General features: G+C 42.3%; 1 protein-coding gene across 3 annotated transcripts in view; it reads right to left on the bottom strand.

Annotated features, from left to right (window-relative positions):
• LOC138532653 (flavin-containing monooxygenase 5-like) overlaps nt 1-15291 on the bottom strand; it is a 723329-nt gene that overhangs the window by 546364 nt on the left and 161674 nt on the right. For all 3 annotated transcript variants that reach the window (XM_069641081.1, XM_069641083.1, XM_069641082.1), the window contains exon 4: nt 6983-7145. In XM_069641081.1, the coding sequence (XP_069497182.1) occupies nt 6983-7145 (163 nt within the window). The remainder of the gene's footprint in view (nt 1-6982; nt 7146-15291) is intronic.

Here is a 15291-nt window from a genome sequence, read left to right as displayed (position 1 = left end):
GTTCGTACAGGTTTGTTTCCACATACTCAAAATTGACTCCTCGGGATGATTTGCATCGCTGCGCAAGATTCGATATTGTGGAAGGTTGTTAGCTCCAAGTAATTTCCTATACACTGTCAGCATGTTCCACATCACCTTTGCATTGATTGAGGTTAATCCGAGCTTGTGTCTAATACAAGCAATTGGGGTCCCTCTGGGCAGTGATAGAACTTTGCTCCAGAATGTGTTTTCACACCAGGACCATATCCCTGTCGGGCAGCCTAACATTGCCTCACCACCGAAAATCAATGCTGGGATAACTTTTGCTTTTTAGAATTCGATTGTTGGTTTCACAATAAATTTCCAGTGCTTCTTATTTATTACGACCCCCTGGGCTGCCAAGGCTTTGGACTTCCGTCAAATGTTCTGAACCATATTGTCATCATTGATACATGAGTTTATCATCACTCCCAAGTACTGGGTTTCCATTGTGAGCCGGATAGGTTTTTTTTTCAATTTTCCAACTGAATTTTCTCCCCTTTCTTGATCCCACTAGGTTTTGAAGTACCAATATCTCGGTTTTCATTGGATTAATCACAAGACCATTTGCATCTGTATACTCTTTTAGTGCCATCAATTTTCTCTGCAAACCGATCGGAGTTACATCAATTAACACAATATCATCAGCATATATTATGTGTCCAAGTCTATGTCCATTTATTTTGGGAGGGAATGATCTTGTTGTTTTCAAAGCTCTTTCTATGTCTGAGATAAATGCACTGAATAGAGCTGCTCCAAGCGGACAGCCCTGTTTCACTCCTCTTGTTGTTTTAATGGCTGATGAAAGGATTCCGTGCAGGTCTAGTCTGACTCTTATCGTAGTGCCAGAGTAAAGTTATTTAATTGCGGCAAGTAAGCTACCTGGACATCCCCATTTACTAAATTTTGTCCATAGAAGCTCACGGTTGATGCTGTCGAACGCGTGAGCTAAATCTATGAAGGTTAAATATATTTTAGATTTTTTCCTTATGGCCTCCATTTTTAGTAAATTAATTAATAATAGAGTTAGTCTGCATCCGACACCCTTCATAAAACCAGTTTGTCGATCATCTGCAATTCCTGCCACTTTTATCCACTCTGTCAGTTGTAATAATAGTTGGGTTGCAAAGATTTTCCCCACTACTAAAAGGGCAATCGTCCTGTAATATTTTGGTCGGTTCTTAGTCCTTTTTTGAACACAGGCACGATTATTGCACATTTCCAGGAGTCCGGAATTCTTTTTTCATTGATGATATTTTTGAACAAGATGTAACAAAATTCAAACCACACATCTGGATGCAGCTTTATTATCTGGTTTGTGAGGCCATCTGGTCCGGGGGCTCTGGACGAGCACAACCTTTTGATGTTTTCAAAGATATCTATCTTACAAATGGTGATGTCCCAGGTTGAAGGTGAATTTCTTTCACGATATTCGCTGTCAGTGCTTTTGGTAAAAAGGTTTACAAAATGTTCTATCCATTTTGTTTCTGTCACCATGTTGTTTTGAATAGCTTGTTGTGGAAAAGCCACGTTGTTAATCACTTCCCAAAACAAGCGGGCATTTTAAGATGACAAGATTTGTAAAAAATGTTCAGCGTCGTTCGGGACTATAATACTTTTGTGCAAGCGCAGCCAGTTTTGTAGGTTCTTTGAGCTTTGCTTTTTTGTTTCAAATAATCTATGGCCGTATTTTTCTGCAAGGTCCTGATAGTTTTTCGTAGTTCACGTTTCTTTTTCGACTACGTCTCTGTCGTACACATGCTTCTTCTTAAAGTTTTCTTACTTGCCTTCTTTTGATGTTGAAGTATAGGCTTGTAATAAAGCAGGATATTCTATTTGATCTAATATTTCTTTTAAATTTTCACCAGACAACCGTTTTGCCATTGTCATAATCTGTTGCTCTTCCAGTTTTAGATGATTTCTCCCCGGGGTAATGGAGATATCATAATTCCATCTCAACTCATTATTCATATTCAATCCTTGCAGAGTAATTTTAATCAGATCATGGTCACTGTATTGCATGTCAATTACGTTTAACTCCGTAATGTTTCTCAACAGGTTTTCCGGAGCATAGAAGTAATCAAGGATCATTTTAGATTTCTCATTTTTCCAGGTCGGTTTTGGAGAAATAGCCCCTGTAAGGTTTCCATTTAGCATTGTCATTCCTCAGGCTTCCATCTCTTCTTCCCATGTAGCTAGCAGATGATTTTTCATTGAATCTGGTTTTATGCATGATAAGACCATGGCATTTTGTACTTTTAAACATTCCATGTTGAGATCGCCACAGAGTATAATTTTGGCCTTCTTCTCACTAATCAATATTGAATCTATTAGATCTCTTATTGTATCCAAGTATAGCCAATCGTCAGAGGCGTTGTGCTGCCAGTATAGATTGATAACATCTAGTTTAACATTATCTTACACTTTCTCTTTCTTAATTTCGATATTCACATATTGGATATATGGAGTCAGGTTTACTGAGTTTATAATTCTCAGCCCATATTTTAATTTTACTAAAGTCAATAGACCTGCCATTGGTCTTCCCTTCGCCTGCTTAATGGCCGGGTTCCACTATGGGTTGAGTAAGATAAGAAGCCAAGTTTCTTGCAGGCAAATAATATGTAAAGTTTCTATACCTCCAAGACTGTTGTTAAACAGATGGGTGAAGCCTCTTGTATTCCAAGTACCCATCAGTAAGGCCTGCAGCAATACCCTTTTGAACTGGCATTATTTGTTATGTTGAGAGTTTAGTAAAGAGGACACCCAACTCCAACTTTTCCCATTGTCGTCTTTACCCTGTCTGTTGTTGCTGGTACTTTGCATCTGGTCATTCTTTTCTTTGCAGGCAAACATAATTTTAATCTGTTTTTTTTGTTCTGTCCTGGCCTCATCACAAGAGTGCAAATCATGATCTTCATCTGTGCCCTTCGTCGCTCTTGCAAATTGTACTTTTTGATTCAGAGTTGCTTTCTTTTGCAAGTTGATCTCCGCAGTTCTTTTGGATAGTTGGTTTGGTGGCGTCTTTATTTTTGCATGAGGTGACAACCCATGGTTCAGTTATTCCGAATCTCAAAGCGTGGACTTCAGAAATGTTTTCGACAATGATGGCTCTAATAGCTCTTGAATAAATATGCAACAGCACACGATCAGTTATTGCATCTTGTATAAATTCCACTGTTTTTATGTTGTTCGTTGTTATAGAACGCAGTTGTGGAATGTGGTTCAAGAGTCGCAGGACATTATACCTATTTAAGATTAGCCCATCTTTGGATTGAAAATTCCTTTCTAATAGTAGACAGAAATTTGAGGTTACGTCCTGCTGTTTCTTTGTCGACTGATTCTGTCTATCAAAGGGCACTGGCTTATCTTATCTCCAATCTTCTTTGGATTCATCTTTCCTTACAATATCTCTTCCTTTATTGTTAGGGGGCCGTTTACCACTCACTGCATCACCATTTTTTAACACTCTGCTAACAGATTTTGAATCTAATAGTTTGGCCTGCAGGTGGTCGAAACCTTCAGAAGATTCAAGGCTAGATGATACCCATCTTTCATCAAGCATCAAGCACTTTTTTTGAATTGTTGATTTTTCTTCTGGTTCTTGAATTTGGATACTCAGTTTTTTTTCTTTCTCAGGTGTAACCACCATAGTGAAAGTTCTTGACTGAGTCATTTTTTCAGTTTGTGTTGTCCTCGGTTCACTGCTACTGTGCCAATCTAACATCAGGTTTTGCTCAGCATATTCTTCTTCATCCTGTGTTAAATCCCCACTGTTAGACTCATATGTAGACAAGTTTGCCCGATCTTCTATGATTTGATCGTCATCAACTTCCTCAATTTCAGAGATGATCACTTGTTTATTTCTGTTTTCCTATGGATTCGCTGATTTTTCAGTCACCACTGGAGTTTTTAACACCCTGGGACTTAATCACAAATTACTTGGGGCTGTTTGAATCATTACATTTAATGATTTGATGTTTCGTAAAAATTTACAGGAATTTTTAGAATTTTCTTTCTTCCTATTTGGCATGTTTTTCGTTTTCTTTGTTTGTTTGGTAGTCAGTTTGTCATTTCTGCCACCTTTGATCATTATTTCTCTTTTAGTTTTGTCAAACGTATCCTTTTTTTCAAGTGTTGTCACTGGATAGGTTTCAACATGGGGTGACGTAGTTCCTGTGACATCATCAGCATTTGCTGAGGTCGATGGTCAGCTAAGTTCTGCCTCTTCGTCGATATATATCAGTTAATTGAATCTCATTTCTGGATGGTTTTGCGGTAGACACAACATCTAACTGTTTCTCATTAGCACTCTCAGCAGAATCCGATAGATCAATAATGGTCTCTATTGATGACTCAATTGCAATTTCAGAGTGCATTTGTTGTTTACCTGTATTAGCGATTACTGGACTAGTAACTGTCGCTCCTTTTGCAGTTTGCTCATTAGTGAACACGTTCTCAACTCTTGATCCATCAGGTGGTACAACATCTCCCTCATTTCAATGTGGCTGGTTTACTTCATTGAGCAGTTGCTTTTTTTTTAAAGAATAATTAGTGCCTCTCGTGCCACTTCAGCCAGATGTTCTTTATCTTCAGCACTATTTTTTTATTGATCCTTTACTTGTGCAACAAAGGCTTCGTTGTTCATTTGATTATTCAATGCGTGAATTTTCACCTCCTGTTGTAAAAGCTCCATGTTTATTAATTTGGAATTGATTAGTGCCATCAAGGTAATTTGATCTTTGAAGCTCTCGTTTAAATGTTCATAGAGCTTTATCAGTGGTGCAACAGTTATTGTTAGTGCTGAAATTATGTTTGGTCTAAGCTGGTTGATCGCTTGTTCTACTAATTCGAAACAATCTGTTTGGGGATCAACCGCACATTGTAAACTGCCTTGTTTTCTCATATTATTTTGCCGTCTCTCTTTAGGAAATTCTCTTTCAGCTATGGATGAATCTGAATCTGTGGAACTGTCTTCACTTGTCTCAGTGGAGTCAGATATGAGACCCCTCCTAGCGATGTTCTCACTTTTTCTATTTTTCTTTGCTTTTAAGTGTGTCGTGTTTTGTTTTTTTTGTACAGAAGTACTTTGTCTCTTTCTGTTCTGTGAGCAGACTACAGTACTTGGGCTAGTACTGGATGCAATCCTTCTACGTTTATTTGGGCGGTAAACATTTAAAGGTACTCTTTGCTCCCCAGAGCGCCTTTCAATCTGTTTATAACTTGTAGCGTTTCTTGCTTCTTTAGGCTCAAATAGGGAGCTTGTCATTTTATAGTTGTTTGCTGTTTTCTTATTCTGCAACGAAGGGACGATCAACTTTGCATTTATTTTTTTAAGATCTTCGATTAGCTTATCCCCAAGAAACAGCAAATTTCGCCTTTCGTTGTGGGGGTCCTTTTGTTCTTGCAGACCCACACTTGATGGATCACTTGATAAATCGTTAGCTGCCAGAAAGACTTCTTCATCTAGTTTCTGGATTGTATTTTCATGACATACTGTAGATATTTTCGGGCTAACATGGGAAATTGAGTCAATCTCAGCACATGCCTCAGCCTCTAGGCAAAGTTGATGATTTTTGGATGATTTTTGCTGGTCGTTCAGGATCAAGTCCTTTCCTGCACCCTTCTCTTTTTTGTCCATTTTATGTGATCTGTTAATCAGTTGCAGCACACGCCACGCAAGTACCCTGAGAGAAGGGGGAGGTGCAGTTAAAGAGGCTGTTATTTGTGCTTTCCTAAACGGTTCCCCCACTATATGATAAGAATCTGATTTTAAAACATTTTTACAGCCCTCTGTCTGTTTAGTGAAGTCCCAGACGGGTCTTGAAGAGATAGTGAAGGGCACACATGTACTTTCAAAAAATGCAGTCCGCGTACCAACCTCGCTTCCCTCCAGGAGACAGACTGCGAAACACTCGACCGCAGCGTCCCCTCCCGCAAACAGCAAACGGCCGCAGCAGGAACAGCAAGAGCGATGGCGCATCCCTGCGACTTGACTGCGGTAGGTACTCGGGGGGTCAGAGCGGCTGGGCACAAGGTGCTGGAGTCAGAAAAGTCAGAGGCCGCTGAAGGCACAAAGAGTGTGGAGAAAAGTATGGAGGGGGTGGGGGGAACGAGATCAGAGGATAAGGGTAAAGGCAAAGGTAGGGGGAGAGGGTGTTGACCAAAGTTGCTTGCCATATGCAGATCACGTACCGTAAAATCCTTTACAGCTTTTGTATTAACATGTCATCCCCCCGCCCCCACGTGAGCCGACTGAAACCGCTTTAATCCCGCTCGCATCAGGGGAGTCAATGACTGTAGCAGGAGTGTATGGGCTATGAGCGGGTCCATTTTCACCGCTCTCACCACCCACACCGAACACAAGGAACACTCCCAGACACTCCGCAACGCTCCACATGAGTAGGGGGATTTGAACTGTTCACTCCTCCTCCTGTCCAATGGAAATAGTAGAGGTACTCCACACCACAGCAATCCACAAGAGTACCGAACACAAGGAACACTCCCAGACACTCTGCGATGCTCTGCGCGAGTAGGGGGATTTTAACTGTTCCCTCCTCCTCCTTTCCAATGGAAATAGTAGAGGTACTCCAAACCAAAGCAATCCACAAGAGTACTGAACACAAGAAACACTCCCAGACACTCTACGACGCTCCGCGTGAGTAGGGGGATTTCAACTGTTCACTCCTCCTTTCCAATGGAAATAGTAGAGGTACTCCACACCACAGCAATCCACAAGAGTACCAAACACAAGGAACACTCCCAAACACTCCGCCTAGGCTATATAGCTCAAACTCACATACTGAGGGCTACATGTTTCCTCCTGAGGGGTCCAAAGATGTCTACCGTGTACTATAAAAGTGAAGTCTATATTCCATTCAAGAAGCCCCTCATTGTATCTACATGGGGTTACCATTCAGTCGCAATGGACAGAGCAGGTTTAGGACTTTAGCTAAATGGAACATACCTGGGAAAGAATCTAGTGGCATGTTTGGGAAGGTATGGTGGCCGCTGCACACCAAGATTGCATCAAAGATCTCTGACTTCTTTATCCCCTCGGTCTCTGTGATGACTTCCCATTGTCCTGTAGTGGCGAAGTCTGGGCGTTGTTTACAGCTGCACACATTGGTCTGCATAGAAGAAAAAATGTTCAAAGTGAGCATCTTCTGACGTCATGTAGGATAACTTTCTTCTAATTTACCAGTAGGAAAAATACATTGCCATGTTAGGATCAAAAATAACCATGAATAGCTAGCAAAGTACATCTGAGCTTTAACAAATGGCTTAAAACCTGGCTTTTCATTGAGTAACTGTGTTTGCAAAACCCGACAGGCAGTCTGAGGTGCACAGCTCCAGGAGGGAGTTTGTGGCAGTCAAATGCTCCACAAAACGAAAATATGCCACAGCGGCGAAAGAAAGAGGTGGACCAGCGAAAGATAGATAAAAACAAATGAGACAAAAGAGAGAAATACAAAACTACATGATTTCCGTGTTAAAAGGATTCGATCTGTAATCCTCCAGGACTTGAATCGCCTGTTTGCAATACCTCTCTGTTGTGTTTTCAGCGTTAGAGACCATTTTGGAGACCAAGGCTACTTCAGGTCGATCCTCCATCTTTGTTCTGACAAATGCACACTGGATGCCTATTGGAGATGGCCCTTGTGCAGACTTCTACTGTCTAGGAGCTGCAGCAATCGTCTCTCTCAGAATGCAAACAGCTCTTACCCACTGTGCCTTTCAGTTAAAGTCATTTCTTCATACATCCTGTGCACTGCTGGTCACCTCAAAAGGGAAGCACTATTCATGGGACCACTGTGGCTCTAATTAACATTAAACATATGGGCATCTTTGAAAGGGGCTTTCACTGAGCTATAAAAGACCCAGTGACAGTACCCTTCCTCAGATTCAGCACTTTGGGTAGGGTGCGGGAGGGGGGAGGCAGAGGGTGAGCCCATTTATCTTCTCCGGTCCTAGCTATCACAGGAGGTGGTACCCGGCCCATGTGACCACCCAAACAACTCCCCCCCCCCCAGGCGAGGAACTTTATCATTTACCTCCTCCATTTCCTCAGAGCCCCCTGAAGGGGTGTTAATGGGGAACCGACGGTATAAATCTGCGTTGGCTTGTAACCAGCCTTCTCTGTGGGAGCTGTTTGTGGTTGTAGGGAAAGAAACTATCCCATTAGGTGGGGGTAGTCATCCAGGCCATAGATCCATGGTCAATGATCCGTTTCAATGTACGTTCTGTCGGATAACATTTCAGTGCTTCAATGGCCAGTTTGATTGCAAAGCATTCCAGCTCTATATGGCATAAGCTTGTAACCAAGGTAATCACTTTCTGCTGATGTATAACATCAGCGGTTGAACCCCATGATGTTCTTGTGAAAGAACAGCCCTGAACCTCACCTGAGAAGCATCGTTCAGTAAAATTAATGCTTTTTAAAAAACGATCATGATTAGGTGAGACGGAAGACAGAGTGTCTTTTAATCTGCTAAAAGTCTCTCCTAGTCTTTCTAGTTCTATTTAACGGAGCTGTAAGGCACTAGTACCGTTAAGGTTTCAAAGCGATCTCAGGCCCACAAAGAATGAAGAGAAGAAGAAGGAGAGCACCAACAGGCATGGTATGTGATTTGATATGTCATTTACAACGCACCTGTGCACAAGTGTTTCGAGGCGCAGCAGGACAAGGGAGGACAACGCTACGATCTTACTAGGCCTTGTGTAATTCAGATTGTGCAAGTGCGAAGACATAAAGCGCAGGGGAAGGGAGGCGAGGGAAGTGCCAGGGAGAGAGAAGGGGGAATTGCAATCAGGGCAGCATTGCTCTGAGTAAAGTGCAGCTATGGCAGTGCAGCTCTAGGTCAGCGCAAGGAGGAAGGGGACTGTGGGTAACAGTAAAAGCCCCTAAGTGCATGGTAGGCTCTGAGGCAGTGCAGGGGAGACTGATCATGGACGAACCTGGTACCGAGTGGACTCTGAGGGTAGCCAAGCAACCAGTCGACGCAGGAGACAGGTATGTCAGCAGGGGACAGAGACAGAGAAAGCAGAGGAGAAAAGGAAGGTCTTGAGTTGCTTCTGGAACTTCAGGTGGTCTGGCTTTTGTTTGAGAGGGGCAGGGATGCCATTCCAGAGGGAGGCACCTGCAGAGGATAGAGATCTATTCCCGCTCTCTGCCTGGACAAGCTTCTGACCCTCAGAGAATTTGAGGTAGCTGAACGAAGGGCTCAAGAAGGAAGATATTTTGGAAGAAAACATTGGATGAAGTGGGGACCCCGGCCCCAGAAAGTCTTGTGGATGATCCAGAGGGTCTTGAACTTGATCCTTGCAGCCACCGGGAGCCAGTGGAGAGATTCCAGGGCTAGAGAGATACAGTCACTGGGTTTGAGGCCAAGGACAAGTTTGTAGTCCCGTTCTGGATTAGTTGCAGAGGGTGGAGAATAGGGGGAACAACTTATATGGGGAGGAAGCCCGGTATACCGTTGACTATAGAGAGTTAACAACGTATACTCTATCTAGGTCCGGGAGGACAGTAATCCATTATTTACAAAGGAGACAGAGCTAGTTAATATAGATGCCACATGTACACAGAACTCATAATATTGGAGTATCTCAACAAGGACCCGTCGTAATTAAAAATGATTAATATCAGATTTAATGAATCACAGATTTTTAAAAACAAATTAAATCATACGGTCCACAATATGTACATACATTTTGAAAATCTACACCACAAACAAAGGACATGGACAACAGTTACGTGACAAGCTTTCAATAGCTAGTTGCCAGTGTGTCAAGAGTAAACACACCGAACACCAAGCGGTACGTTTTATATACAGTTTTACGCACCCAAAGTTAATTAGGGTTAAATGTGTCAGCAAATTGGTCACTCTGGTAACAATCCAGAGTGTTGGCTCGACATGTTTCAGTTCCTAAACTAGGTATGGAACATTCATCAGGAGAAACATAAATGACAACGTAACCAAATAATTCTAATCAACAGACAAATATTAATATCAGAATATTTCTTGGCATCTGTGGGGTAAAAAACAAACAAACAAGGCAAGAGATGAGCTAACAAATAGCAAATGGAGTTGCCGGTTCTGACTATGAACAAAGGTATCACAAATAGAGGGGATAAATACCTCTAGTGATGCCTGTGGGTGCTCTCTACTGAGTGGTAGTAGGAAGTAGGAGTCCGGAATCCGGTCCAACCTAGGATAAACAAATATAGATATCCATAAGAGCGCCATGGGTAGCTCTCAAAAAGCCGGAGATGCGCCAAAACAAAGCGACTATCTGAGCCGAAGAACGGCAGAGGTGCCTTCCCTAGATAATTAGAGATAGAAATGGTGAAAGAGACCTAATGGTAAAAAACCTCTAAATAATCATATGGTCGCCATATGGGCAGAAAGTGCGGAGGGGAAGCCAAGTCCGCTCAAGGAAGAGGGGACAAGATGGCAAGAAGAAGTGTCACCCCAAAAAAAAGTAGTAATACTCGTCCTGTGTCACACAGTCTAAGCGCCGAAGCAACAAGGCCCCTATCGTAACGCTGTGCCTCCGTTCCGAGATACCCAAGTACGAGTGTAAATCAAAACCCAAGAGGGAGTAACAATAGGGATAACTCTGACGAGCCCGCTGTAACCGGCGGAACGTCTGTGAAGAGATCAAGTGAGCCAAAGTGGCCAAGTAGCCATTGAAAAGCCAGGGTGAGAGGTTAGAGCCCTGGGGCAGTCTACATGTGGAGAGAGAGGTGGTGAAGAGAAAGGACCCAAGTTAGAACTGGGAGGGTTGTTCCCAGAGGAAGGAGGTCAACCAATTCAGGGTCTGATCCGTGATGCCCAGGTTCTCACTGAGATGTTTGTTCAGGTTGTCATGATTGACTGTGTCAAAGGCATAAGAAAGGTGAAGGAGGATGAGGACAGAAGGAAGGCTAGAGGCAAGATTAGTGAGCAGATCTTCACGGGTGTTCCGGAGAGCGGTTTCCATGCCTCTGGCTGCTCTGAAGCCAGACTGATGGTCATGGAAATAACCAATGGATTCAGTGTGTAGAGTAAGCTGGGAGATGGCCAGCTTTTCCAAGAGTTTGCCCAGGAAAGGAGTGCTAGAGATTGGGCAATATTTTTCCTGACAGGTGGGCTCGAGGGGGTACACACAGGAATGCTTGAGGAGAGAGGGGAAGGATCCAGTGACAAAAAAATGATTGCAGAAATTGGCCAAGGCTGGAGCGAGGGTGTCAATGTGGTTGTTGATGGTTCTGGAGGACCAGGGAGGCACCTGTTTGGACAACACTTTCATAGATCGGACTTGTCTGGAAACATCGTCAGGTGTTGCTGGAGAGAAAGAGGAGAAAGGAGGAGAGGGAATGCCGCCAATAGCTGGACAGAGAGAGGTAGAGGGAGAGATAGAGGCAGAGGAGAGCGAGGACAGAATGTCCTGAGCTTTAGTGGTGAAGTGAGAAGCCAGAGCCGTGAAGAGGGACTGGGAGGGAACAGGAGAGGAGGAGTCTACAGAAGGGTTGGCCAGCTCCTTGCAGATTTTAAAGATTTTGGCCGTGTTGTTAAAGGCCCCAGAGATGCGGGCATGGATGTAGACTCTCTTCTTGGACAGGACAGAGAGTCTGTATTGCCTTTGAAGCCGGCGGCAGGCCACTTTGTCAGAGAATGTGCCCGAAAGCCTGCACTTCCTCTCAGCCACCCTGCACTTTCATTTTTGGGCGGCGAGGTCGGAGTCAAACCAAGAGTTGCACTTGGAGGTAGGCTTCAGACTGATTCTCATGACAGGGGCAAGGACGTCCAGAGTGTTGGAGATGGAAAGATGAAGGTTAGAGAGGGCTGTGTCAAAGTGTGAGTCAGCTGCACATACAGGTGGAGGAGAGAAAGTAGCGGCAAAGGCATATACTGACACACGCTTCATGGGACGAATGAATGAGAAGGTAGGTGGCAGTGCTGGGTTAGGTTTAGCCTGAGGGACAGAGTGTTTCAGGTATGAGGAGAGCAGAAAGTGGTCAATCCAAAAAAGAGGTGTGGTGAGAGGGTTAGAGAGGGGGATGTCTGAAGAGATGAGAACATCCAGGGTTTGAGCAAAAGTGATCCACAATGCACACCTAATTTGGAGTGTGAAATGTATGTAAAACAGAATTAGTTATCTTAGTCAATAACTGAAAACACTTAGGGTGCAGGGGACAATAAACAGTCCTGGCACATGGACCGTAAAAGTAAGCAATGCAAAACAAAAGTTCCCAAGATGTGGGAACTCCCGTCCCCTGCACACTCTCCACACTCTCAATGGCCAGAACTCAGCCAAACTATTATAACAAGAAGTCATGGATATGTATAACAGACAATTTGTAGTGAAGTTGTAAACAGTAAAATATTTGTAATCAAAATAAGTTAGTTTTGAGAAAGAAACAATTCCAACATGTTCCTTTGTTCTTCACAGATGCTACTTTAATGGGAAACCAATGTGTTTTGAGCTGGTGCCCTCTTCATCAGGGGTTCTAATATGTAATGTTTTACTGTAATTTGACATATAAATAGTGTCAATTTGACAATTTCAAGTCATAATCCATGTATTACATATCGTTACAACTGAGATCAAAAGCACCTTAAGCTTGACAAATCACCTTATAGGTAAAAAGCTCCAGAAATGTTCTGGTCTTGTGTAAATACTACAGACCTGATCTGTTGATCAATAGTACACAGTATTCTAAAAGGTAAAAAGAACAAAGAAAAGACTCATACGATATCTGTACTCCTTGTATGTGTGATTTATACTAATTGTCAAAAAGGGGGGAAATCACTGTGTCTTACCACTATCATGGTGATCTCCAAAGAAACAGGAAAAAGGGGAGGAGGTAGTGCAACTGGGTCGACCCGACCTTGCTGTTGTTAAAGAATATCTGTAAAAAAGGACAATGGTAACTGAATCTTCGGGCAAACCTTCAGGACTAGAGAAAAAAGTAACAAATAGTCCTATCTCTTACCTAAATGCTCTTATGATGATATTAGCTGGTACTCTCGAATATGTCTGGTTATGTCAAAATCAACACCATTCATGGCTACTCCATAAGGGTCATCAGTGGTCTTTCTACAAACACAAAAATGAGCAATTTATTGTGTTCAACATTGGTTAAGCTACTCTAAAACTTAGTGTTAATCTACGCAATCTAGACATACTCACACTTTATTGTGTTTATGTGTTGAGAGAACACTTAGTAGGATAATAACATCTGGGATCCCCGCTGGTGCTCGCCCGCAACTTGTCAGTCACCCCACCTGTGGATTGTGTAAAAATATATTGGTCTATAGTTGGTGAACCCTGAAATCAAAAACATCTGTCTTGTATAGGCTGGATCCTTCGCATTACTCACCTCTAAATCTGGCGGGGACCACTCTTCACGGTGTTGTTGCTATGCTGCCATTCGCCATGTGAAGAAATGGCCGTCACTGTAAACAGAATGTGTGCAAGACATGATGACGTCATCGCGCACGTTACCACGTCATGCCACAAAAAAGATAATATGCGTATATCGGTCCGATTTAGAAATGGCTCTCCTGCAATAAAAAGGACAAACTAGTAGAAACGTGGCATTGAAAAAAGGGGGTTAAAGACAGGAAAGGAAAGGTCAATGTATGATTAAAAAAAAGTCAGTATTTGTAAAAAAAGGGGGGTTTGGATCACTGAGTGATACTGTAGTATGGCAGAGCTAGAGTAATTCAATCAAGAGTCTCCTTCGAATGTGTCATGTGACAATTGGAGTTATCAGAGATGAAATGTTAAGTAATGGCACCACTCGTCGTTCCCAATAAGCCTTTAATAGATTGATCAAGCTTATGATGTTACAATGTCAAAAAAAAACATATATAGACTTAGTGCATATGTCAAGTCTGACGTGTAGACAAACTCGATGTGGATTAGGCTATAGTGTCTAACAGCGTTCTTAGTACATAGAGGGTCTAGTGTATCCCAACTCCATGTCGTAGTTCGTATTATAGATGGGCTGATGTCATGATGCTTTAAATTTAATCAGTAGTCCACCATTGTAGATCATGTGATTTTTAGAGGCAATTTCCTAGGTAGAATTCCTCATTCACCCCCAAGGGACTAATAGAGTCAAATGGTAGCTCGAATAGAGTTCTCTATGTGAAAGTTTCTTCTGTAGATCCCCTCCCCTAGATAAGGGCTGGATAACTTCAAGAAACACACATCTCATCTGTGCTACTGTGTGCCTAGCTTCTTTAAAGTGTCTATAGACGGGTGATCTGATATTGGTTGTCCTAATATTGGACTTTTGTTCAGTCCATCGACCTTTTGCCCGCCTAATAGTCTGTGCCACATAGTATATACCACATGGGCATTTAAGAGCGTAGATGACATTTTTGGTGTTCCAGGTCACGAAATGACATAACCTGATTTTTTTTACTGTATTAGGGTAACAAATGTAGTCTCCTTTGATGATGTTATAGCAAGGCTGTCAATTAAGACACAGGAATGTCCCTGATTTTTGTTTATGTAATATCATTTGTGAAGGTTATTTTACTTGTTCTGCTTTGATTAGTGAATCCCTAAAAAATGTTCCTCCCTTGTAAGCCATCATCGTTGTCTCTGGAAACAATTTGTTAAGAAAGGGATGTAGCTTAATAAAGTTCCAATTCTTGCTGATGGTTTGCGTAACTTGATGACTCTGTGAAGAGTATCTTAATGTGTGGATCATTCTGTAACCCTCCTTTTTGGGTTTAGTTCTCAGGAGTTCTTGTCTGTGGTGACTTTCCACTCATGTGATGGCATTGTCTAAGATATCTGGTGGGTAGCCTCTCATCCTAAATCTGTCAGACATCAGGTCATATTCTTCTTGTAGGGTGTTGGTGTTTGACACTATTCTCTTCATCTTCAGAGATTGACTATACGGGAGACTTTCTTTAAGATGTTTAGGATGAAAGCTGCCGAAGTGCAACATGCTGTTAACATCTGTGGGCTTTCGATAAATCGTAGTGGAAAGTTAATTATTTATCAGAGTCACCACAACGTTTTAGAAATGTAAATGTGGTTCTCCCACTTTAAGTGTAAACTTGGTATGCTCATGACAATGGTTTAAGTACTCAAAAAAGGTTGTAGTTCCATTCTGCTACGTTTCAAGATAGCGAAAACATCATCAATATAACGTTTCCCAAAAATCAGCTTGGGGCTCCAGAGTTCATTGTTAAGGATGTGTGTCATCTCAAAATAGTACATGTAGATGTTTGGATATGTGGGAGCCATCAGTGATCCCATTGAGGT

Source organism: Ambystoma mexicanum, chromosome 1q (assembly GCF_040938575.1).
Source record: "Ambystoma mexicanum isolate Mex_15411 chromosome 1q, UKY_AmexF1_1, whole genome shotgun sequence".
Lineage (NCBI taxonomy): Eukaryota > Metazoa > Chordata > Amphibia > Caudata > Ambystomatidae > Ambystoma > Ambystoma mexicanum.
This window is presented reverse-complemented; position numbering and strand designations above follow the sequence as displayed.